This window comes from Hemiscyllium ocellatum, chromosome 7 (genome assembly GCF_020745735.1).
Source record: "Hemiscyllium ocellatum isolate sHemOce1 chromosome 7, sHemOce1.pat.X.cur, whole genome shotgun sequence".
Classification (NCBI taxonomy): domain Eukaryota; kingdom Metazoa; phylum Chordata; class Chondrichthyes; order Orectolobiformes; family Hemiscylliidae; genus Hemiscyllium; species Hemiscyllium ocellatum.
This window is the reverse complement of record NC_083407.1, coordinates 87,665,441-87,690,123: the sequence shown is the minus strand read 5'-3', so window position 1 is coordinate 87,690,123 and position 24,683 is coordinate 87,665,441. Positions and strand designations below refer to the sequence as shown.

The 24,683-nt window shown below is 40.3% G+C and overlaps 1 protein-coding gene across 1 annotated transcript in view; it reads left to right on the top strand.

The window, feature by feature from the left end:
* Positions 1-24,683, top strand: part of vps16 (VPS16 core subunit of CORVET and HOPS complexes) — a 52,500-nt gene that overhangs the window by 10,057 nt on the left and 17,760 nt on the right. The window contains exons 6-16 of the mRNA XM_060828029.1: positions 1,043-1,158; positions 5,947-6,069; positions 6,681-6,736; positions 7,762-7,851; positions 8,739-8,833; positions 10,194-10,270; positions 11,278-11,409; positions 15,827-15,954; positions 19,127-19,162; positions 19,495-19,603; positions 21,430-21,564. Coding sequence (XP_060684012.1) covers positions 1,043-1,158; positions 5,947-6,069; positions 6,681-6,736; positions 7,762-7,851; positions 8,739-8,833; positions 10,194-10,270; positions 11,278-11,409; positions 15,827-15,954; positions 19,127-19,162; positions 19,495-19,603; positions 21,430-21,564 — 1,097 coding nt within the window. The remainder of the gene's footprint in view (positions 1-1,042; positions 1,159-5,946; positions 6,070-6,680; positions 6,737-7,761; positions 7,852-8,738; positions 8,834-10,193; positions 10,271-11,277; positions 11,410-15,826; positions 15,955-19,126; positions 19,163-19,494; positions 19,604-21,429; positions 21,565-24,683) is intronic.

The window sequence follows — 24,683 nt, the reverse complement described above, 5'->3', positions numbered from 1 at the left end:
GATGTTCAGTTATGGAATCAAGTTGTTGCAGTGTAACAGTTCTCAACCAGGCTACTGATTTATGTAAACGTTAGAAGTAGGAAATTAGGGCATTTGTTCTTACACTATGTCATCTACTTCAATAATTTATATGAAATCTGTTGAGATTATCATTGTCTATATAGAAAATTCAATCCCCTTTGGGTTGACAGTTAAGATGTGCAATTGAATTTATTGTTTTTTACTGACAACTTGTGATATTATCAACAGCTTAATAATGTCATTTTACCCATTTTTTTTACCATCTAAAATGTTTATATCATTGTAAATCTGCCTGGTATGTCCATTGTGAAATTCACTCCAAAATGTCTCTTAGCCCATAATGGAGTTATGATTCTGCTTTTCGAGAGTAATTTATGTGGAGGTGCATGAGATTTAAATTAATAGCTTGATATTACATTAGAAAAAATGAGTTGTGCAGAAAACTGAGTTCTGTCATCCTGTTATAAATATATTCAGAGGGCTGAATAACTTCCTCCCACTCTTATTTCTTATGATCTTTCTTCATTTCTATAATTGAGCATTGCTGCATGGACAGTGCTGGTCCAGAAACTGATAATTGACATTCTTTCCTATGTGACAGAAAGGGGTACTTCACTGCGGTATTAATAGAAATTGATACAAGTGTAAAATTGATACTCTTGGATTATATAGATTCAGCAAGATTGCAAATAAATATTGAAAGGAGTTGATTTTTCGAACAACCTACCAAGGGAGGAGATCCAAAGCAAAATTTAGGAAACGTTTTGAAGAGTAACACATTATAATATACAACTGATAGGTTAGCAAGAAAGGCTAGATGTGATTACTGTCTTTGCCAGCTTTGATTTTTTGGTTTAAATATTTCTCATGTAATACTATTTGGCCAAGCAATATTGACGTGTAATGCTTGACCATTATCATAAGAGGATATGAAAGAGGGCAAAATATTATAGGGTGATGGAATTTTGATAGAAAATATATCAATAAATATTGTATTATGCTTCTTTTCCATCCCTAATAGGATTGCTGCGCCCACCAACATGCTGGGCTGTATTGATGCAAGATCGACAACCCAAAATTGTTCTTGCTAATGGGAAGGATGTATATGTCTTAGATAACGCTTCCTGCACATCTGTGGTGAGCATAAAATCTGCCTGATTACAATAACAAGTACTGAACAGTTGATTAATTTCATACAAGAAACAAAGTACAGTGTGAAGTCTATTCAGAAATTGGCACATTAACACTCAGTAACAAGCAATAGGAAACTCCGACTTGTCAGATGGTTACAGTTTATTAATATGTGTATTGACCTGAAGAGGTGAGATGCTGTCAAATGGTGCTGCACCCTATATCTAGTTAATGTAGCAGAACATGAAGTGAGGTATGACAGATCATTAGGGTAAACTCACAACTCCTTAAGACTGTAGAATGTGCAATGACTGTTGTGAAGAGGAAACATGGTAGATGTACATGTAGGAAAATACTCTGGTAACTGTGATTCCTGATTTGTAAGTCAAATAAAATTCTATTTTAAACATCACTATTTTAAAAGAATTTCCTACAAAGTAGCAGTGATGACAGTTAGAAGCAATAAATTGACCATTGGAAAGTTTTAAGAGTATTAATACAATAAATATAAGTTTATTAATTCCTTCTCATCTCTATATGCACAAAAGAAAGATATTTTTACACAGCATCTTTCATGATTCAGGACATATCAAAGTACGTTCTAATTAGTGAGGTACTTTTCAAGCTAATTTGCACACAGCAAGTTTCCATTAACTGGAATGTGACAATTGAATAATCTGGTTAATATCGATTGAAAGTTAAATGTTGACCAAAACACTGGGCAAGTTCCGTACTCCTCAGTTAATGTCCTGGGATCTTTTACCCCCACCTGAAAGGGTAGTAGGTGTGTTGGTTTAACGATGCATCTGCAAGGCAGCACCTCAGACCTTGTAGCACTTACTCAACATGGGGCTCAGCCTAGAGTTTTTGGTTGAACATATGACCTCAGACTTCAAGGCAAGAGTGCTACCACTCGATCATTGCTAAATCTAATGGTTATTATTGGAAGTAGGAATAAGAAGTACTTGTTTCCATGATTCTTCTGAATCAACCTATACCAATTGATGTGTTATAGTTCAGTCTACTAAACTTCAGATAACAATTTAGGAAAGTCATAGAACTTAAGATTGCCTCCTTCTGAGCAGTCCTGGTATCCCAGCCAATTATATATTTAGCCATGAATTCATATAAAATAGGCCATTAAGATTAGAAATGTAACTTTATAATCTTAATGGTGACTGTACTGATGAGGAGAAAGTGAGGTCTGCAGATGCTGGGGATCAGAGCTGAAAATGTGTTGCTGGAAAAGCGCAGCAGGTCAGGCAGCATCAAAGGAGCAGGAGAATCGACGTTTCGGGCATAAGCCGTTCATTAGGAATGAGGAAAGTGTGTCCAGCAGGCTAAGATAAAAGGTAGGGAGGAGGGACTTGGGGGAGGGGCGATGGAGATGTGATACGTGGAAGGAGGTCAAGGTGAGGGTGATAGGCCGGAGTGGGGTGGGGGCGGAGAGGTCAGGAAGAAGATTGCAGGTTAGGAAGGTGGTGCTGAGTTCGAGGGATTCGACTGAGACAAGGTGGGGGGAGGGGAAATGAGGAAACTGGAGAAATCTGAGTTCATCCCGTGTGGTTGGAGGGTTGCCAGGCGGAAGATGAGGCGCTCTTCCTCCAACCGTCGTGTTGTTATGGTCTGGCGATGGAGGAGTCCAAGGACCTGCATGTCCTTGGTGGAGTGGGAGGGGGAGTTAAAGTGTTGAGGCATGGGGTGGTTGGGTTGGTTGGTCCGGGTGTCCCAGAGGTGTTCTCTGAAACGTTCCACAAGTAGGCGGCCTGTCTCCCCAATATAGAGGAGGCCACATCGGGTGCAGCGGATGCAATAGATAATGTGTGTGGAGGTGCAGGTGAATTTGTGGCGGATATGGAAGGATCCCTTGGGGCCTTGCGGCTATCGGGAATAACAGTGTTTCTTTCGTCGCCAGAGCCATTTCCGCCCCTTGGGTTGCCGTCGCTGCAGCCACTTCCGCCCCCAGTGACATCACTAATCTGCACGACCACAACACCTCATGTGTCTCCGCCCCCACGCCGACCTCCGTCACCATGCGTAACCCCGCCCCACGTTGACCTTTGTCACCACGCCTAACCCCGCCCCCACACCGATCTCCGTCACCACTTCTAACCACCCCCACCCACTCCCAGCTCCAGTCGCACAGCAGGTCCTAGCTCCCAGCCCTGCCGTGTTTTCACCATCCCTCCAGACCTCCCCCTCTCTGAGGATGAAAGATCAGTCCTCAGCAGAGGCCTCACCTTCATTCCCCTACGCCCTTGGATTAACGAGTTCAACACGCGGCGAGACATTGAACAATTCTTCTGCCGCCTTCGCCTCCGTGCCTACTTTTTCAACCAAGACTCTCGCCCACCCCCTGACGACCCCTTCTTCCGCCTCCAACACACCCCATCCACCTGGACACCCCGTACTGGCCTCTTACCTGCCCTTGATCTCTTTATAGCCAACTGCCGCCACGACGTTAACCGACTCAACCTGTCCACCCCTCTTATCCACTCCAACCTCTCACCTTCGGAACGTGCAGCCCTCCACTCCAACCCCAACCTCACCATCAAACCGGCAGACAAGGGAGGCGCGATAGTAGTTTGGCGCACCGACCTTTATACCGCTGAGGCCAAACGCCAGCTCGCGGACACCTCCTCCTGCTGCCCCCTTGACCATGACCCCACCTCCCACCACCAAACCATCATCTCCCAGATCATCCATAAACTCATCACCTCAGGGGATCTCCCATCCACCGCCTCCAACCTCATAGTCCCACAACCCCGCACCGCCCGTTTCTACCTCCTGCCCAAAATCCACAAACCTGACTGCCCCGGCCGACCCATTGTCTCAGCCTGCTCCTGCCCCACCGAACTCATCTCCTCATACCTCGACACGGTCCTGTCCCCCTTAGTCCAAGAACTCCCCACCTACGTTCAGGACACTATCCACGCCCTCCACCTCCTCCATGATTTTTGCTTCCCCGGTCCCCAACGCCTTATCTTCACGATGGACATCCAGTCCCTGTACACCTCCATCCCCCATCATGAAGGACTCAAAGCACTCCGCTTCTTCCTTTCCCGCCATACCAACCAGTACCCTTCCACTGACACCCTCTTTCGACTGACTGAACTGGTCCTCTCCCTGAACAACTTTTCTTTCCAATCCTCCCACTTCCTCCAAACCAAAGGAGTTGCCATGGGCACCCGCATGGGCCCCAGCTATGCCTGCCTCTTCGTAGGATATGTGGAACAGTCCATCTTCCGCAACTACACTGGCACCACCCCCCCACCTTTTCCTCCGCTACATCAATGACTGTATCGGCGCTGCCTCGTGCTCCCACGAGGAGGTTGAACAGTTCATCCACTTTACCAATACCTTCCACCCCGACCTCAAATTCACCTGGACCATCTCAGACTCCTCCCTCCCCTTCCTAGACCTTTCCATTTCTATCTCGGGCGACCGAATCAACACGGACATCTACTATAAACCGACTGACTTCCACAGCTACCTAGACTACACCTCCTCCCACCCTGCTCCCTGTAAAAACGCCATCCCATATTCCCAATTCCTTCGTGTCCGCCGCATCTGCTCCCAGGAGGACCAGTTCCAATACCGTACAGCCCAGATGGCCTCCTTCTTCAAGGACCGCAGATTCCCCCCAGACGTGATCGACGATGCTCTCCACCGCATCTCCTCCACTTCCCACTCCTCTGCCCTTGAGCCCCGCCCCTCCAACCGCCACCAGGACAGAACCCCACTGGTTCTCACCTACCACCCCACCAACCTCCATATACAGCGTATCATCCACCATCATTTCCGCCACCTCCAAACGGACCCCACCACCAGGGATATATTTCCCTCCCCTCCCCTATCAGCGTTCCGAAAAGACCACTCCCTCCGTGACTCCCTCATCACGTCCACAACCCCCACCAACCCAATCTCCACTCCTGGCAACTTCCCCTGCAACCGCAAGAAATGCAAAACTTGCACCCACACCTCCTCCCTTACTTCTCTCCAAGGCCCCAAGGGATCCTTCCATATCCGCCACAAATTCACCTGCACCTCCACACACATCATCTATTGCATCCGCTGCACCCAGTGTGGCCTTCTCTATATTGGGGAGACAGGCCGCCTACTTGCAGAACGTTTCAGAGAACACCTCTGGGACACCCGGACCAACCAACCCAACCACCCGTGGCTCAACACTTCAACTCCCCCTCCCACGCCACCAAGGACATGCAGGTCCTTGGACTCCTCCATCGCCAGACCATAACAACACAATGGTTGGAAGAAGAGCGCCTCATCTTCCGCCTGGCAACCCTCCAACCACAAGGGATGAACTCAGATTTCTCCAGTTTCCTCATTTCCCCTCCCCCCACCTTGTCTCAGTCGAATCCCTCGAACTCAGCACCACCTTCCTAACCTGCAATCTTCTTCCTGACCTCTCTGCCCCACCCCACTCCGGCCTATCACCCTCACCTTGACCTCCTTCCACGTATCACATCTCCATCGCCCCTCCCCCAAGTCCCTCCTCCCTACCTTTTATCTTAGCCTGCTGGACACACTTTTCCTCATTCCTGATGAAGGGCTTATGCCCGAAACGTCGATTCTCCTGCTCCTTTGATGCTGCCTGACCTGCTGCGCTTTTCCAGCAACACATTTTCAGCTCTGTACTGATGAAGCAGATACACTTTTACAGATCGCAACAGTTAAGAGGAGCAGAGGCATGAGGTCTTTGCATTCTTAGGGAATAGGGAAAAAAGTATTATTTGGTATTTGACTAATTTTAAAAAACTTTTTCTTTTATAGATTCCACCGGGCCTTGGACCGCAAGTCTGTGGATTTACCCAAATTGCTGTTTCATTCAATTATAAAAAGCTTGCTCTGTTTACAGACACTGGTAACATTTGGATGGGTTCTTCATCATTCAAGGTAATGTGAACAGTCTAATCAAGATTGTGCTAAAGTTTTAATTGCCGTAACCTGAGCAAATGAATTAATTGGTTAACATAATAATTTTAACATTTTGTAACAACTTTTATTTATATAGAGCTATTTAAAAATTGTACGTTTCACAGGAGCATTTGATAATGAAATCGGAGATCAAGCCATAAGAGGAAATAAGAGAATAAATGATGAAAAATTTGGTTTGAGGAGGCAGGGAGAATCTGAGTTTCAGGCTGAGACAATTGAAGTGCGCTGGTGGATGGATTAGAATCTCGAATGTGCATGAGACCCAAAGTGGAAGTTTGCAGAGATCTCGAAGGTTTGCAGATTTGGAGGAATGTATGAAGAGGGAGCAAAGTCATGGAAGAATTTGAAAACTGAAATGACTACTTTTGAATTGAGGATTGATTTTTGGATTTGAATTTTAGATGAACTCAAACATTATGGGGAGGAAGATGGGAAGCTTCTTGGGATTGAAAAGGGTGGTGTTTATATAATGTTTATTGTAGCCGCTTTTTATCTAGATGTACAAAGCTATGAAAACTGAATTTATTTTCTGTTTTAAATATTTAAAACATGTGGTGCTTTGTTTCCAGGACAAATTGTGTGTAGTTGAGACAAACTTCAAAACAGCACCTAAGCAGTTTGTCTGGTAAGTGGTTGCTGTAGCTTTGATTCAAATGAATTTAAGTTTCACATATGTTTTTTATGTCAACATGAGACAATTGTGGATAGTAGAGAATATCTAAATTTGCCAGTAACCGAATAAGTAACCCAGGTTCACTTCCTAAACAGAGCAAAGTTACTTTCTAAAAGAACACTTGCCAAAAAAGGAGATGCTGAAAAGATCCTTCTTGTCAGGGATGGGAGGATGAAATTAGGGGTGTGTAGTTTAAAAATAAGGAATCTCCCATTTATAATAGATGAGAAATGTAATCGATTAAAGGGTCACAAATCTTCGGAATCTTCTTTCTCAGAAAGCATGGGATTGAATATATTGAAGGCTAAGAGAGAGATTTTAGTTCTATAAAGGAGCCGAGGGTTACTGGGTCAAGCAGAAAAGTAGAGTTAAAGCCACAGGATCATTAGCCGTGATATTATTGAATGGCAGAACAGCTTTAAGGCTTGACAGCCTCCTCCTCCTGTTATGTTCTTATGCTCAGAGGGAAGGAGTTCTAGAGAGAAGGGTGACATTAGTAATGTTCTGATTGTTTAATAGCAGGAGACACTGGTGTACATTTATTGACGTAATTTACTTCGGGTAAAAGTGACACAGACCCAAAGTTTGCATTTCACTAATATTTCTCGTGAAAATCCTCATTAGCCCTGGGATGGCTTTCAGAAATTTATTAGTCAAATAACCTTGCTGAATCTTCCCTCTCAATAGCTAATTTTGAGTTATATTCAAAGTGCATTAAAATCTTTTAAAAGCTGTTTCATTTTTCTCACATCATACCAATTTACAAATAAAATAACAGTTATACAGGAAAGGGCTTGTATAATATTTATACAAGGGCCTTTAATAATATTTTTGCTAGTGCGATGTGCAGTGTTTTGTAATATGGTAAACTTGTGATGAGTAAGTCCTAAAAGTCCCCATATTTTCACAATGTTTGCACATGTGAAAGAACAGAAGACGCATCTTGACTTTGGTAACCTTTCCCTTTCCATTTTTAGGTGTGATAGACCAAAAAGCGACAATCCTACTGTTGTTGGTATTTGGGATAAAGTACTTGTTATAATGGGGAAAACAAAGGAGACCATTAAGTATCCTTATCCTGTGACTAGGATTGATTCCTATAACCATAAATATCTTCTGCTGTCAGAACATAGTATCAAAAGGACCATAATAGGCCATTAGGTCAGTACAGAAGTCTAAAGACGTACAGCAATGAGCCATCCCACTCTCTCAACTTTATCAGCACAACTTTCCAGAAATTGCATGTGATTTCAGCACCAGAGTTTTGTTAGAACTTGTCTTTGAGAGTGAACACTTTTAGGATTGGTTTGAAGGAAGCAAGAAAAATGTCTGCAACAGTGTTTTCTCTTGTGGAACAATGTTGATTCGAGTCATGGAGAAATCATTGTTGAAATCTCATTATCATTTTTCATACTTAACAAAGTGAGCACTATACTGTTGTTCTAGGACAGAACAAAATCAACAAAACATAACTGCTACTGCAAAATGGCTGCAGTAAGTTTCTATCTCTAAAACAGAAAAATGAGACAAAGGTAAAATCAAAGACTTGAGAAAAATGAAGTTGAAGCAAAAAATGTTCTGGGTTATCTCGAGTATCCATTACTGAATATACACATTGGATGAAATGTACAGATTGTGGTCTCTTCAGGACTCAAAATGAATGGGAAGCAAGTGAGAAAATGGAATTGACATGTAAGGTCAACCATCGCCGTATTGAAAGGCAGAGCAGGCTTGAGGGGCTGAATGGTCTCGTCCTCTTTCTTACATTTTAATAAAAATTAAGAATGATAATCTGTGTTGGATCTACTTTGCTGTCAAGTAAAGTGGTCTGTCACTGTCTTACTGAAAAGTAAGTATTTATTTGCAGTCACTTTTGTTTCCCCTTCTGTCCATTGTACAATCCATAAATGTTGTGTTTTAAACATTTAAAATTAAATCTTTAACTGAAGTTCAGATTTTATCAAGATGAGGATGTTCACTTAGTGCCTGAGGTCGATGGTGTTCGAATCATTAGTTCTTCTAATCATGAATTTCTACATGAAGTCCCACGTAAGTTCTGTGCTTATTCAGTAAAAGGTGATTCAGTAATGGGCAGCACTGCTGCCTCACAGTGCAGGGAGCCGGGTTCGATTCCAGCCTCTGGCAATTTTGTGTAGAGTTTGCGCATTCTCCCCGTGTCTGCCTGGGTTCTCTCTGGGTGCTCCGGTTTCCTCTCTCAGTCCAAAGATGTGCAGGTCAGGTGGATTGCCTATAGTGCATTAGTCAGAGCAAAATGGGTCTGGGTGGGTTACTCTTTGGAGGGTCAGTGTGGACTTGTTGGGCCAAAGGGCCTGTTTCTACCCTGTAGGGAATCTAATCTAAAGTGGTAGTATTAGATATTTGTACTCTAACTTTACAAGTGTACTATTTGTAATCCTGGAGCGTTCTAATAGAAACAAAATACTGGAAAAGTGCGACTTCTGGAGAGCAAGAAGATGTAAAAAGAATGTTTTGAATAATGTATGTTCTTCGTTTGGAACGCTATTCAAATTTTATCTCTCCGATTCTTCCAGACCTAATTTGTATTTCTAGCATTTCTGTTATTTCAAAACATAATTTATGTCTCTATCTTAAGCTTCTAAATTATCCTTGGTACCCCATGTGTAATTAAATTTACACTGTAATTGGTGTAAAGATTACCAGACCAGACTCTGGCAACATCACTTTCTGGAGGGTCATTTCTAGTCTAAGCACACCATTCATTATGACTCTTTTCCATGCCATCATTACCTCAAAACTTGATTATTCCAATGATATCATGGCTTTTCTCCCATTTTTATCCTGAGTAAATTTGAGGTGTTCAAAAGCTCTTTTGCCTGTGCCAAATTGCTCCACCATTAGTGGTTGTGTCATCTGTTGTCTATGTCTCAAGCTTTGGAAAACTTTCCCTTCACCTGTTTGCCCCTTTATGTTGCTTTTTTCTTAAAGGTCCATCTTAAACCCTACTTTGACCAAGCCTTTGGTCATCTGATCTGATGTTTCTTTAGTGACTTGATGTCATATATTGTTTTATAAGACCCCTGTGAAGCAGGGAAGGACATTATGATAAAGATGCTACGTAAATATAAATTATTGCTGATACTATGGCTTACTAGTAACTTCAAAATCAGAAGTGTGAACCAATCTGTTGCTAGGTTATGTTGGGCAAAGTAGGCAGTATATTTCATAAGCAACTCATATCAGAAATGTCCTTTCTTTAAAAAATATCACATGGTTTGAAACATTTTAGAGCAGATATTCATGTTGTACTATGCTTCTAGAATTAGATAGCCATTTTAACTTGGGGTGCTAGCATCTCTTTAAATATCATTTAGTGATAGATACATAATTCTACTAACTTCTTGTCATTGAATTTTGGCTTTGCATTTAGCTGCTTGTCAAGATATTTTCAAAATTGCCTCAATGGCACCTGGTGCACTTCTGCTAGAAGCTCATAAAGAGTATGAGGTATGTTGTCCTGTTGTCTCTACTTTTACATATAGAGTAATTGCTCAATAATTAAAACTGTCTATTTTGACCGATCAAAATTAAAGAAACAATGAGGATTTGATGCATGAATGTTTTATCTTTCACTGTAAACTTCAAGGAATCCAGAACTCCCCTGTCATATCCCGTAATAGACCAATCCCTTTTATCCCCATCACCCTAATCTTGATGAATGATTGCTTTTAAAATGTTCACTTTTGTTTAAACACTCCATGAACTCACCCCTTCTACCTCTAAAATTTCCTCTTTCGCCCTCCACTCCACCATTTGCCTCCAATCGTCTTGGCCGCAAGCTCAGGAATTCCATTTCCAGGTGTTCATGTGTGTTGAGCAGGGCTGTCTACTCTTTGCTAGGACTCCGCCAGAATTGCGAATTGATTTCCCAAACCTGTTGCTCAGTAAGTAAATAAGGGCCACCCAAACCTCAATTCAGCAACAATATTTCTGAAACATTCCCTAGATTTGGTCTCCACAGCACAGGCAAATGCATGCTCTGTATCTATGCCAAGGCTGGTGCTTTCTGCTGTAATTTTATTTTTTGCATCCTTTTGTATGCCTCCTGTTCAGAATGCAGGCAGAGGGGGTGGTTTAGAAATCTTAATGCTGAACTGACTTAAATTATATGTACCTTTTTGAGAAGTGCTCCAAACGCTGAACCCGTGCTCTTTGTGTGTTTTCTCTATTTGGTTCAGGTCAGTCTGTACCAGATGGTTTTTACTTTTGAAGTGAAATAAAGATCAGCTGTGTCTGAAGCTCCATTTTAAGTGTCAAACCTGAATCCGTGGAGCTGGTTTTAGAGATCAGGATTATGAATAATGTCCTTGAATTAATGGGGTTTGACACTTCTTTGGAGGAAAAAAGTTGCATTTTAATTTACATCTTGCTGGATTTAACTTGTGAAATAATTTTTGGAGAGAATGTCATATTTTTATCTGTTAAATTAATGTAATCCTAATTTGTATTCATAGAAAGAGAGTCAGAAGGCAGATGAGTATTTACGAGAGATCAAAGAGCAAAACCTTTTGTTTGAAGCTGTGCAGCAGTGTATTGAGGCAGCAGGCAATGAATATGAACCTGAGATGCAGAAGTCTCTGCTGAGGGTAAGAATGGAATAATACACATCTTGCAGATATACTAAAAGGAAATCAAATAACTCAATCAATTTAGTTAACCATGATATGCCTTGAAAAATCTTTGCTGGCTTTACTTTATCAATTCACATTTGTTCAAGTAACTTAATTTTACCCTGGAGGTTTGTATCTAAAAGTCTCCTCACCGCTGTGGGTCAAGCTGACTGACCTGCAGAGGTTGAGTTTATTCTTGCAACAATGTTACTTTTTTTGAACAATGTAGAATAGGCAATCCTTTATTGTCAAATCCACTCCAGTACAGGTGTGCAGTGAAAAGTTTTTACAATAGCTGCCTCTAATGGCGCCATCTTAGACACAAGTACCTAGGTACAAATCTTGGATACAAAAGAGGACTAAAAGGAAAAGTTGTAGCATTGCATAGTGTTTTTTTAAAAAAAGTTAGAAGCAAGATAGTTATAACATAGTTAAAGGATTGATACTACAGTTCAGTAAAGAATTTCAGATCAACATTACATTGCAGCAGCTGAGTGAGCACATGATATGACCTCCCGTCCCAGGCCCCAGTCTTGCTGTGCTCAAAGTCTCCAGTCTGCTCCCCAGACACTCAGCTACACCAAGGTAAGTTGTGCTGCTCTGGGACTCGCTTTTCCTCTCGTGGATCTCCAGGACTCGTTTCCCCTCGCGCTAATCAGGGGGACACGTTTCCTCTTGTGCTGTTCCGGGACAATGTATAATATTTCTAATTCTCCAGTCTTTGGGCATTACCCTGTATCCAAGGGAAATTGGAAGACTATGACTAATAATTTCTGCCTTTGCTTTCCATATTATTCTAGGATGAACCTCATCCATCTTGGTAACTTATCAACTTGTAAAAGTATAGCCTTCCCAATACCACCTTTCATCAGTTTTTAATGCACAGGTTTTGCAAGTAATCCTATAATAATTTAGGTAGGAATGCGTGACTGAATAAGGGGAAATTTTCATTCTTGTTTTTAAAGCTCAAATCATCCAACCTTAGTAGACTTTCCAAATATACATATGAAACCCTATGAAGTTAGGCGATTGTGAACTTTTGGTTCTACTTCAATAAGATTTACAGTATTCTTGAAGCAATGCCAGTTTTGAATCAAGCATGGAATTTTAATTTATGATGTGTAAATTAATAACTATGAACTTATTTATTATCAACATTATTGAACTGAAGGTAACAGTAGAAAGCAGGTTAGAGTGTTCTCAGATCCTAAGGGTTCCATATGGGTTTTGGGTTCCTGTGAGCCTGTCATTTGACTTCTGTCTTTTATGAACATGGTCTTTTATATATTAAATGGAAAAATTTCAACAGTACTCACGGTCCTTACTTTGCTTTGGGCAGCTGGCATCCTTTCTGAAGTTAACTCATGACATGGTTCATTCTTTTTAAAGACTGCAAAGAATATGTAAATTAAAATCTGATTGAAGATTTGTAGCTCGGGTATCCGTTGTTGTGGTTCTGCTCGCCGAGCTGGAAGTTTTTGCTGCAAACGTTTCGTTCCCTGGCTAGGGAACATCATCAGTGCGGTGGAAGCCTCGTGTGAAGCGCTGCTTTGATGTTTCTTCCGGTATTTATATTGGTTTGTTCTTGCCGCTTCCGGGTGTCAGTTTCAGCTGCAGTGATTTGTATCTGGGGTCCAGGTCGATGTGTCTGTTGATGGATGTTCTTGCCGTTTCCGGGTGTCAGTTTCAGCTGTAGTGGTTTGTATATGGTGTCCAGGTCAATGTGTCTATTGATGGAGTTTGGGGATGAATGCCATGCTTCTAGGAATTCTCTGGCTGTTCTCTGTCTGGCTTGTCCTATGATAGTGGTGTTTTCCCAGTCAAATTCATGTTGCTGGTTGTCTGAGTGTATGGCTACTAGAGATAGCTGGTCGTGTCGTTTTGTGGCTAGCTGATGTTCGTGGATGCGGATTGTTAGCTGTCTTCCTGTTTGTCCTATATAGTGTTTTGTGCAGTCCTTGCATGGTATTTTGTAAACTACGTTAGTTTGGCTCATGCTGGGTATTGGGTCCTTTGTTCTAGTGAGTTGTTGTCTGAGCGTGGATGTTGGCTTGTGTGCTGTTATGAGTCCTAAGGGTCGCAGTAGTCTGGCTGTCAGTTCTGAGACACTCCTGACGTATGGTAGAGTGGCTAGTCCTTTTGGTTGTGGCATGTCCTCGTTCCGTGGTCTATCTCTTAGGCATCTGGTGATAAAGTTGCGTGGGTATCCGTTTTTGGCGAATACCTTGTATAGATGTTCCTCTTCCTCTTTTCGCAGTTCTGGTGTACTGCAGTGTGTTGTGGCCCTTTTGAATAGTGTCCTGATGCACCTTCGTTTGTGTGTGTTGGGGTGGTTACTTTCATAGTTTAAGACTTGGTCTGTGTGTGTTGGTTTCCTGTGTACCCTTGTGGTGAATTCTCCGTTGGGTGTTCTCTCTACTAACACGTCTAGGAATGGGAGTTGGCTATCCTTTTCTTCTTCTCGTGTGAATCGGATTCCTGTGAGTGTGGCGTTGATGATTCGGTGTGTTTTTTCTATATCTATAAAAACACAGATATAGAAAAAACACACCGAATCATCAACGCCACACTCACAGGAATCCGATTCACACGAGAAGAAGAAAAGGATAGCCAACTCCCATTCCTAGACGTGTTAGTAGAGAGAACACCCAACGGAGAATTCACCACAAGGGTACACAGGAAACCAACACACACAGACCAAGTCTTAAACTATGAAAGTAACCACCCCAACACACACAAACGAAGCTGCATCAGGACACTATTCAAAAGGGCCACAACACACTGCAGTACACCAGAACTGCGAAAAGAGGAAGAGGAACATCTATACAAGGTATTCGCCAAAAACGGATACCCACGCAACTTTATCACCAGATGCCTAAGAGATAGACCACGGAACGAGGACATGCCACAACCAAAAGGACTAGCCACTCTACCATACGTCAGGAGTGTCTCAGAACTGACAGCCAGACTACTGCGACCCTTAGGACTCATAACAGCACACAAGCCAACATCCACGCTCAGACAACAACTCACTAGAACAAAGGACCCAATACCCAGCATGAGCCAAACTAACGTAGTTTACAAAATACCATGCAAGGACTGCACAAAACACTATATAGGACAAACAGGAAGACAGCTAACAATCCGCATCCACGAACATCAGCTAGCCACAAAACGACACGACCAGCTATCTCTAGTAGCCATACACTCAGACAACCAGCAACATGAATTTGACTGGGAAAACACCACTATCATAGGACAAGCCAGACAGAGAACAGCCAGAGAATTCCTAGAAGCATGGCATTCATCCCCAAACTCCATCAATAGACACATTGACCTGGACACCATATACAAACCACTACAGCTGAAACTGACACCCGGAAACGGCAAGAACATCCATCAACAGACACATCGACCTGGACCCCAGATACAAATCACTGCAGCTGAAACTGACACCCGGAAGCGGCAAGAACAAACCAATATAAATACCGGAAGAAACATCAAAGCAGCGCTTCACACGAGGCTTCCACCGCACTGATGATGTTCCCTAGCCAGGGAACGAAACGTTTGCAGCAAAAACTTCCAGCTCGGCGAGCAGAACCACAACAATATGTAAATTTGCAGAAAGTCACTCAAATACAAGGTAGTGAAAACTACTGGAATAAAGCATTTCTCTGATCAATGAACGAACTCGTTTATAAGCTGTCAAACCAGAAATTTCACTGGTAACATACATTCCAAAATTCTTTTGGATTCTGTCGTTGATTTGCTTAAGCGTGCAGCCACTTGAATTTTTTTTCACAACTATATATGCATTGTAGTTAAAGGGCCACCTGTGCTTTGCTTGTGTGGTAACTTTTGGGTTGCTAGGGGGGTTCAGAGTTTAACGGGACTTGGGTTCCAAGTTCCATTCCTATTTTATGTCTAGTCTCTTTTACATGATGACAACTAACATACTCTGGTGAATTTCAATATCCATAAATTGACAGCTACTGTAGTGATACTCACGTAAGTTAAACTCTGCCAAAATTCATCATATACATTCACGAATTAAGGATAGTTATTTTGAATAAAGTACCATAGGTAGTTATAATTGGGTACATCAGCAAGAAATTAGCACTTGAGTAAGAGAATAATGACAAGGGTGTAATAAAGTTAATAATTTATTTTCATGCCTTAGAAAGTAATGTCATCATGTTGTGTGGATAGTGGCATCAATTTAGGATTATCCAACAAAGTATTGTTTCAAAATATTTTTCTTCTGTGGCCCTGAGTTGGTTGAAATTTCAGAAGCCTTTCATATTTATTTCTTTAATCTCAAAATGAGAGGCATTAAATTTAAGTTCAAGTGTGCAATATATACTCAGCTTGGTGCTGTTTACTTTTTTCACAGGCAGCCTCTTTTGGTAAATGCTTCATCAGCAACTTTCCACCAGATACATTTGTGAAGATGGCCCGGGATCTACGTGTATTGAATGCAATGCGAGACTATATTATCGGCATTCCTCTTACTTATCCCCAGTATCCTTGTATGTGATCTATGACTGGAGTGGTTTAGTCACACAATGATTTTAATGAAACATGTGGCATTTTGGATCTGTGTATGTTTTAACAAAAGATTGTTATTTTATTTCCAGTTATTTATTTAATTAGATATGTCATAGTCTGAAAATTCACAAGCAGAAATTTAAAACTTCTACAGAGAGGACCCACCATCAGTGGTTAACTAAAGTTATGAAGAAAAATATCAGACTTTAGGAAAACACATTTAACTGCATAATGATGAATGGCAAATTAGATGATAGATCAGAATATTAAAAACAGAGAATAACTAGAATCTCAATCTGGATGAAGAAATTAAAAGCATGATAGGAATATAGCTACAAATATAAAAACAATGGCAAGAGTTTCTACAGATACTTAAGAAAACCAGTAAGTAATGAGAGTGTTGGACCTTTTAGAAAGTGGAAATGGGGAGTTAATTATGGATAATAATGAAGTAGAGGATAAAATGAGCAAATATTTTGCTTCTGTCTTCGCTATAAAGGATACAATGCAATAATAGCTGTAAATCAGGTAAAAGGGAGAAGAAGAAACTTAGTGAATCTAAAATCACCAGAGAAGTGGTACCAAGCAAACTTATGGACCTGTATGCTGATCAATTTCTGGTTTCAGATGGACTGCACGCTAGGGTTTTAAAAGCGATGGCTAATGGGGTGGAATACCAAATTTTCATTATCTGTAGGATCGGGGCATGAATTTCCCGCAAATAACAGAAAAGCAGCCACCACTACTATGTAACTCTCCTGTCTACCGTGATGGACCAAATGATCAGACCAAATGAGTCTGAGAAAAATAAAAGATCGGGTCTGAGCCTGCCCTCATGAGTTTGCAGATCCACCGGTAGCAAATCTGCAGTTAACAAGGACTCAGTGTAAATGCATAAGTGTTAATTTTCTAAAATTGCCCAGGTTCAGGAAAGGTTCCATCAGACTGTGAAGTAGGAAATATAACTCCTCAATTCAAAAAGGGAGGGAGGTAGAAAACAAGATTTAAGTTCATTGTCACATGTACTCACATGGATATAGTGAAAAGTTTACAAAGTTGCCACTTAATGCATCATCTTAGATACAGAGATACCGAGGTACACATTCTTCTGAATAAATTAGAAAAATAAAGAAATAAAAAAGTTCAGAATTACAGTTCTTCCAAACAGAGAAGTCGAGGCAGCAGTCCAAGCCAGGGTATCAAAGGTTATATTCGGGGTAGCTGGGAATGTGCAAAACAAATAATCTTATTAAATCACAGAGTAGTCTCAAGGGGTTGAAGTCTATCTTTGCTTCTATTTTGTAAGTTTGTAAATATATGTATTATCTGTCAATTTTCATTCGTTATCATTCCTACTAGAATTTGTATTCTTTATTTAGAATAGAAGTTCAAAGTTGGTGAGAAGATTTGTAGCTTGGATGCTCGTTGTGGTTCTGTTCACAGAATTTGTGTTGCAGACGTTTTGTCCCCTGTCTAGGTGACATCCTCAGTGCTTGGGAGCCTCCTGTGAAGCGTTTCTGTGTTGTTTCCTCCGGCAGTTATAGTGGTTTGTCTCTGGCGCTTCCAGTTGTCAGTTCCAGCTGTCCGCTGCAGTGGCCGGTATATTGGGTCCAGCTCGATGTGTTTGTTGATAGAATCTGTGGATGAGTGCCATGCCTCTAGGAATTCCCTGGAGCGGACAGCTGGACAGCAGCGGACAGCTGGATCTGACAACTGGAAGCGGCAGAGACAAGCCACTATAAATGCCGGAAGAAACAACACAGAAGCGCTTCACAGAAGGCTCCCAAGCACTGAGGATGTCACCTAGATAGGGGGCGAAATGTCTGCAACACAAATTTCCAGCTCGGCAATTAGAATAGAAGTTATTTTCAAGATGGAATCAAAAATTCAAAGTTAAATTTTGAATTATAAGAGGTTATAGAGCAGTCTTGTCGCTGTAATAGCAACACTTACTGTTTTCATTTGCAAGTCTTAGCCTCTCATGCAGTCTTGATTGTCATTTGATGTTGTTTCCCTTTGGTAGGTAAAGTCTGCTAGCTGCTGAGCTAATAGATATGTATTGAGTTTGTTTTTGGGTGAAGACCTGATCACTCAGGGTTTCTAGGACCCAAGCTTCTATACGCTGATCACCATCATGAGGCTGATGGTCTGGGCGAATGTAATGTTCCAAAGCATCGAGTCTCACCATTAGGAGGAAGTATTACTATAAGTGATATCAGCAAGGATAATAAAAAAGCAAAGCAAAAACTTGTAAGAAATGTATATTTCAATGAGCTCACTATATAGAGCTGTTATAAAGTAAAAATTACATCTCATGGATTTCCATCACTTGAGTATATGTTTGGAAGACTGTGATTGATTTAATTGACCTTTTAAATGAGCAATTGAAGAAAGCTGTCATTTCATCCTCTAGATTAGGTCATAGCATTGAAATTATTTGTGTTTTCTTTGTTTTAACAGTAGTAATGAGACATCAGAGTTGTTGATGTAGGCTGACAGCATTAATATTTTATGAGGTTTTTGGTATTTTGCCAGTTATTATGCAGAACAACAATAGGAGAATATTGGATTATGCTAATTTAATAACGAAGCGGAAAATGTTGTTCATGTGATTCTATATTTGGGAAGCACTTGCTGATCAGTTACGAGTTCTCTAATGGCTATGCTATTAGACAATTTAAGATAATCAGTTGATTTTTGTAATGTAGCCCATTTACATTTTGCTGGAAGTGACATGCATTCATAAGCATATCTAAAAAACATGAGTCAGAGTTCTTATTCTTCATGGCAACATCTCAGCCAGTCAGTGTTGACTTGCCAATTATTCATCACCCCAGTAGAATAAAGTATTGTGATTATTTTAAAGTTTGTTTTCTTACATTTCTCTTAAGTGCACGATGAACAGTTTAGCAACATGTCTCACTTTTCAACAAGATGTAACTGTGGAATATCTCTGATTTTGGAATTTTGTGAAGGGGTGTTATCTGTTACATTTGGTTCTCTTGTTTCATCTATTGATCTTTAATATGTGCTAAACTTGTGGTATTTAATATAATTTGTTCAAAGCCTCTTGTTTTGGGCTAGTTTTATAAATTAAAGCTGCTAAGAATCATTTTTTCAAGTTTTCCTCAACTTATCATTTTAGATATAAACAGCTCACTATTGAAATTCTAATAGACAGGTATATTGAAAAGTACTCAGCATGTCTATATTTAGAATGATTTGCTTCAAAAGTGCAGTGAGCCTGTTTGCTGTTAGGAAATAGTGGCTGATTAATCACAGCTTTCTTCAGATTTGCTGCTGAGCTGGCTGTTCAATGTGTAACAATACATTGGAATAAAATTATTATATTTTACAAATGTTTTCGCACAGATATAGCTAACCAAAGTCGTATCATATAGTTGAATACAGTTCTACATTTGACCACTCTAGCATATGATATTTCTGTAATTATCAACATGTTATTAGGGAATTGTATGGTTTCAGTCCAATTTATTTTTTTCCTTTCCTCAGATTAATTTTGCATAGATTATACCCTCTTGCAATAAGGATTTGTAAATACATGAAAATATCAGAATTGCAGGGAGCAAGTCGGATCTTGGCTCACTGGGCCTGTTATAAGGTAACTGGTACAACTTTGTTTCCCTCCTCAGGAATAGGTGATCAGAAATCTACCTTTATCTTTACACTTCATTGAAATTAAATATCTCTATTATTTATGGTCATGCAGCTTTCAACAGCTTGCTAAGACTACACTGGTCATTTTAAAGAGTCGGTTGGTAGTGCAGAACTTGAGTATACCTGAAAAGTACAAATTTTGTTAAAGCTTAATGTCTTGCACTCCTTAGGATAATTCACAAGAATACCAATTCAGGGGAAACCCCATACTTATACTGCGTGAGAGGAGAGTGCTGATTATCGAGTGGAGGCATTGTCATGGAGAATGTACCTGTTCATGCTGACTGACCGTTAACTGTCAGGCTTTGTTGAAATTTTAATCCAGGTAGGTTGTGATTGATATTGCCTGAGAAATGAATCAGCACAAAACTGTCACCTATCATGTTGAGTTGAATCAGTTGTGTTATTTTATCTGTAATGAAGAGGGCCCTGAATATTCAGTGCATAATGTGCATATGAACTTCACTGCTGGTGTGATGCCAGACATGTAGGTTGTATGTCCCATTGGCCGATCATATCAAACAGCATATCTTTTGGCTGTTCACAACAGCTAGATACTGCCAATACCTAAGCAACTCGCTTCCAAGACCTTTAACACCGTGTCCAACATTAAATTCAATTCTACAATTGGACAACATATGCTGGATAGTCCTGAATGGGTGAAAGATTATGCTGACAACCAATTTAGGATTGTCAGTTGGGCTTGCAATGTGGTACGCTTGAATATAACGGAAGCTACATGTATTAACACTCAGAGCCCTGCACTTTGCAGACAGAAGTAACATGCACGTGCTTACTGCATCTGATTCAGCTCATCAAACTGTTGGCTGGGGGTTCATTTCTCAGCAATGCTCTGACCAATCAAAGTCAATCAACCTGGTATAAAATTTAAACACAGTTTGTACCTGTCAGTCAGCATTCAGGGGTGAATTACAATACCTCCATCAATCAGAGTAAGCTTACCAAAGTCGTCAAAATATTATTGACCTATGGTATTTTATATCTGTGATTCAAACTTTAAGCAACAGAACATTTTTGACATCCGAGAGCCAAGACTACAGTTGTATTTCCCCTGTGCAACCTAGAGAATAGTTATCAAAAAGGTGACTACGTAATGGTATTGATGGGCTATTAACCCAGGTATCTAAGTAATGTTCTAAGAACTTGAGTTCAAGTATCATTACAACAGATGGTGAAATTTTAATTCTGTAAAATGTGTCCGTCATGAAGAGGTCCCTATTTGTCCAAGAGGCTGTGTTATACCTGCCTATACCTGCTGCATTCTCAACTGACTCTGCCTTTCCCCAGTGGAAAGCTTTGCTGGATTATTTCACATTTCTTTCAGGCACACTACCTATACTTTTGCATTTCGCTAATTCCCACTTTTGAGAGCAGAAGTGGCACCCACTTCCTCTTCTGCAATCAGAAAGAAGGAAAACTTCACTCCATCTTCACTCCATCATGGGATGGGTCTGAAGTAGTCACGGAGCTGAAACATTAGTTTTACTTTTCTCCACAAATGCTGCTTGACTTGCTTAGATTTATACAGGCTTTTTCAAGTTTGTTTCTAATTGTTAGAATGTAAATATTCAGAGTAATTTTAATTCTTTAGTGAATGTCCCAACAGTCCTGAATATATACATTATTCGGAAACAGCTTTGCTAATTAGTCTCTTTGCCATGTGCTGAAATGGACCCATAACTTGGAAGGGATTTGTGTAAGCATTGCCCTTCAATGAGCAATTGCCTTCTATCCATCTTTAATCCACAGGTTCAGCAGAAGGACGAGCCTGATGACAGCATTGCTCGTGCAATCAACCACAAACTTGGGGACACTCCTGGTATTTCCTATTCTGAAATTGCTGCTAAGGCTTATGAATGTGGTAGAATAGAGCTAGCGATCAAGGTGAATGCAATTCAATCTTTTCTGTAACTTCATGTTATAATTTCTATTTTAAAATTGTTAGCTATTCACAGCATATCTTGTAATAAGGAATTCTGCAAAATTCTGATAGACAGACAGTCTGACGACTAAATTTAGCACTTTACCAATAGATGGGACACCTTTATAGATAGTTACTGATCTGATAACCCTCGAAGTAAGACCATAGCAAGGAAATAGGCTTTTCGGCTCATCAAGTCTGATCTGCAATTCAATGAGATCACGGCTGATCTGATAACCCTCAATTCTATTTGCTTTCCCTTGATTTTCTTATTCATTAAAGATCTATCTCAGCCTTGAATATATTTAATGATATGGTTTCTACATTCTCTCAGTGTAAAGAATTCTACAAATCCACTATCTGCTAAGAGAAAAAAATTCTCCTCATCACTAAATGGGCAACTCCTTAACCTAAGATCATGCCATCTGGACCTACTCTGTCCCTCAAAAGAAAACAGTCTCTCAGTATCTACCCTGCCAAGCCCCTGAAGAATCTTATGTTTCAGTAGATCTACTGAACTCTATTGGCCAATGTATTCAACCTTCTTCATAAGAAATTCCCTCCATTCCTGGGATCAATCTTGTGAACTTTCTCTGTGCTGCTTTCAATACCAGTATATGAATCCTTGAATAAAGGACCCAAAACTGTTCAAAGTATTCTATGATTTGGAGATGCCGGTGTTGGACTAGGGTGTACAAAGTTAAAAATCACACAGCACCAAGTTATAGTCCAACAGGTTTAATTGGAAGCACACTAGCTTTCAGAGCGACGCTCCTTCATCAGGTGATAGTGGAGGGCTCGATCGTAACACAGAATTTATAGCAAAAATTTACAGTGTGATGTAACTGGAATTATATATTGAAAAATTGATTGTCTGTTAAGCCTTTCATCTGTTAGAATATAGTGATAGTTTCACTTCTTTCATGCGTAAATCACAAAACCTTTTTTTAAAAGTTGCATTCTCGGGTTAGCTGTTAACAATGGTGATAGCTAGACGATATGTTGAAGTTGTTGGCCCTCTGTGTTCTCTGTCTATGCCATGATGTTTAGATTGATTCTAATCTAAAAAAATTAGATAACAGAGTTCTACATGAATGCATGCAGTTTTTGAGCAAAGTACGATGTAACTCTGCAAGTACAAATTCACCCCACAAAATATATGTGTGTATGAGCGTCTTTGTCTGTCTTTGTGTGTGTGTCTGTCTGGGGTGGGGGTTGTGAGTGTGAGAAAGTGTGTGTGTGTTATAGACACACACACACTCCCACACTCTCACATGCATCCCCTCACAGACTTAAGACACTCTGCACTCACTACACACACACGCGCGCGCACACGTACTTTCTCACACTCTCAACCCCCACCCCAGACAGACAAAGACCCACATGCACACACATATTTTGTGGGGTGAATTTGTACTTGTTACATTGTACTTTGCTCAAAAACTGCATGCATTCATATGTAACTCTGAGCTCAAAAACTGCATGAATTTATGTAAAACTCAGTTATCTCACTTTTTAGATTAGAATCAATCTAAGCATCATGGCATAGACAGAGAACACAGGGGGCCAACACCTTCAACATGTTGTCTAGCTATCACCATTGTTAACAGCTAACCCGAGAATGCAACTTTTAAAAAAAGGTTTTGTGATTTACACATGAAAGAAGTGAAACTACACTGTATTCTAACAGATGAAAGGCTTAACAGACAATCAATTTTTCAATGTATAATTTCAGTTACATCACACTGTAAATTTTTGCTATCAATTCTGTGTTACGATCGAGCCCTCCACGATCACCTGATGAAGGACCGTCGCTCCGAAAGCTAGTGTGTTTCCAGTTTAACCTGTTGGACTATAACCTGGTGCTGTGTGATTTTTAGCGTAGTATTCTAGTTGAGGTCTAACCAGTGCCTTGTATACTTTTAGCAAGACTTCCTATTTTTGTACTCCATTCCCATTGAAATAAAGGCCCATATTCCATTTGCCTTCCCTATAACCTGTTGAAGTGTATTTTTTTGTGTGACATATGCATATGTATCCCCATATTCCCACTATTTTTATTTTCACTCAAACTTGACTATGGTGCATTCACTTCGTTCATCAAGTTATTAACATGTATTGTAAATGATTGTGGCCCCAGCACTGATCCCTGTGACACTCCACTAGTTAGTTATGGGTTTCCATGCTGAAAAGACACCTCTCCCTATCCCAACTCTGATTTCAATTAGTTAGCCAATTCTTTATTCATGATATTATACTACTCCCAACACCATGGGATCTTATTATGTCCCCTTGGGTATGGCAACTTAACATCTTTTGGAAACTCATGTATTTTATGTCTGTTGGTTCCTTTTCATCTGTCTATTCCCTCCTTATACATTTGTCAGAATAATATTCCTTTTATGAAGACATGTTGAATCTGCTTGATTATATTTCTAAATGCACTGCTATTACTTCATTTATAATAGATTCTCATATCCTCCCAATGACAGATATTACGCTAACTAGCCTATTGTTATTTGCTTTTCCTTTTCTCCTTCTCTTTTTGAATTAAAGTATTTTGTTGGCTGTTTTCCAATCCTCTGGACTTTTTCAGAATCTAAAGGTCCTCCAATGATTACTACCAGTGCATCCTCCTTTAATATCTTAGAATGGAGCCCCTCTGGTCCAGGGGACTTATCAGTCTTTAGCTCCATTTAGTTTCCTTAGTACTTTTCTCTTGTGATAGTTACTATATTTGTTTCCTCGCCTCCTTTTGTCTTTTGATCATATAGTATTTTTGAAATGTTATTATTTTCTGCTAGGTTGATGTTTGATGCAAAGTATTTATTCAACTCTTATTTCATTTCCTGATTTTTGATTATTATTTCTTCAATCTCATTTTCTAAGGGGTCCAATGTTCATTTTGTCCCCTCTTCTTATTTATTCAAAGAAGCTCTTGCTATTTGTTTTGTTATTACTTGCTAGTTTACCATCAAAGTTTATTTTCTCCATTTTTGTTTGGCAACTTCTGGTGGCTTTTAAAACTTAACCAATCCCCTGGTGAGCTGTTCACCTTTGCCAAGTTGTATGCTTATTCTTC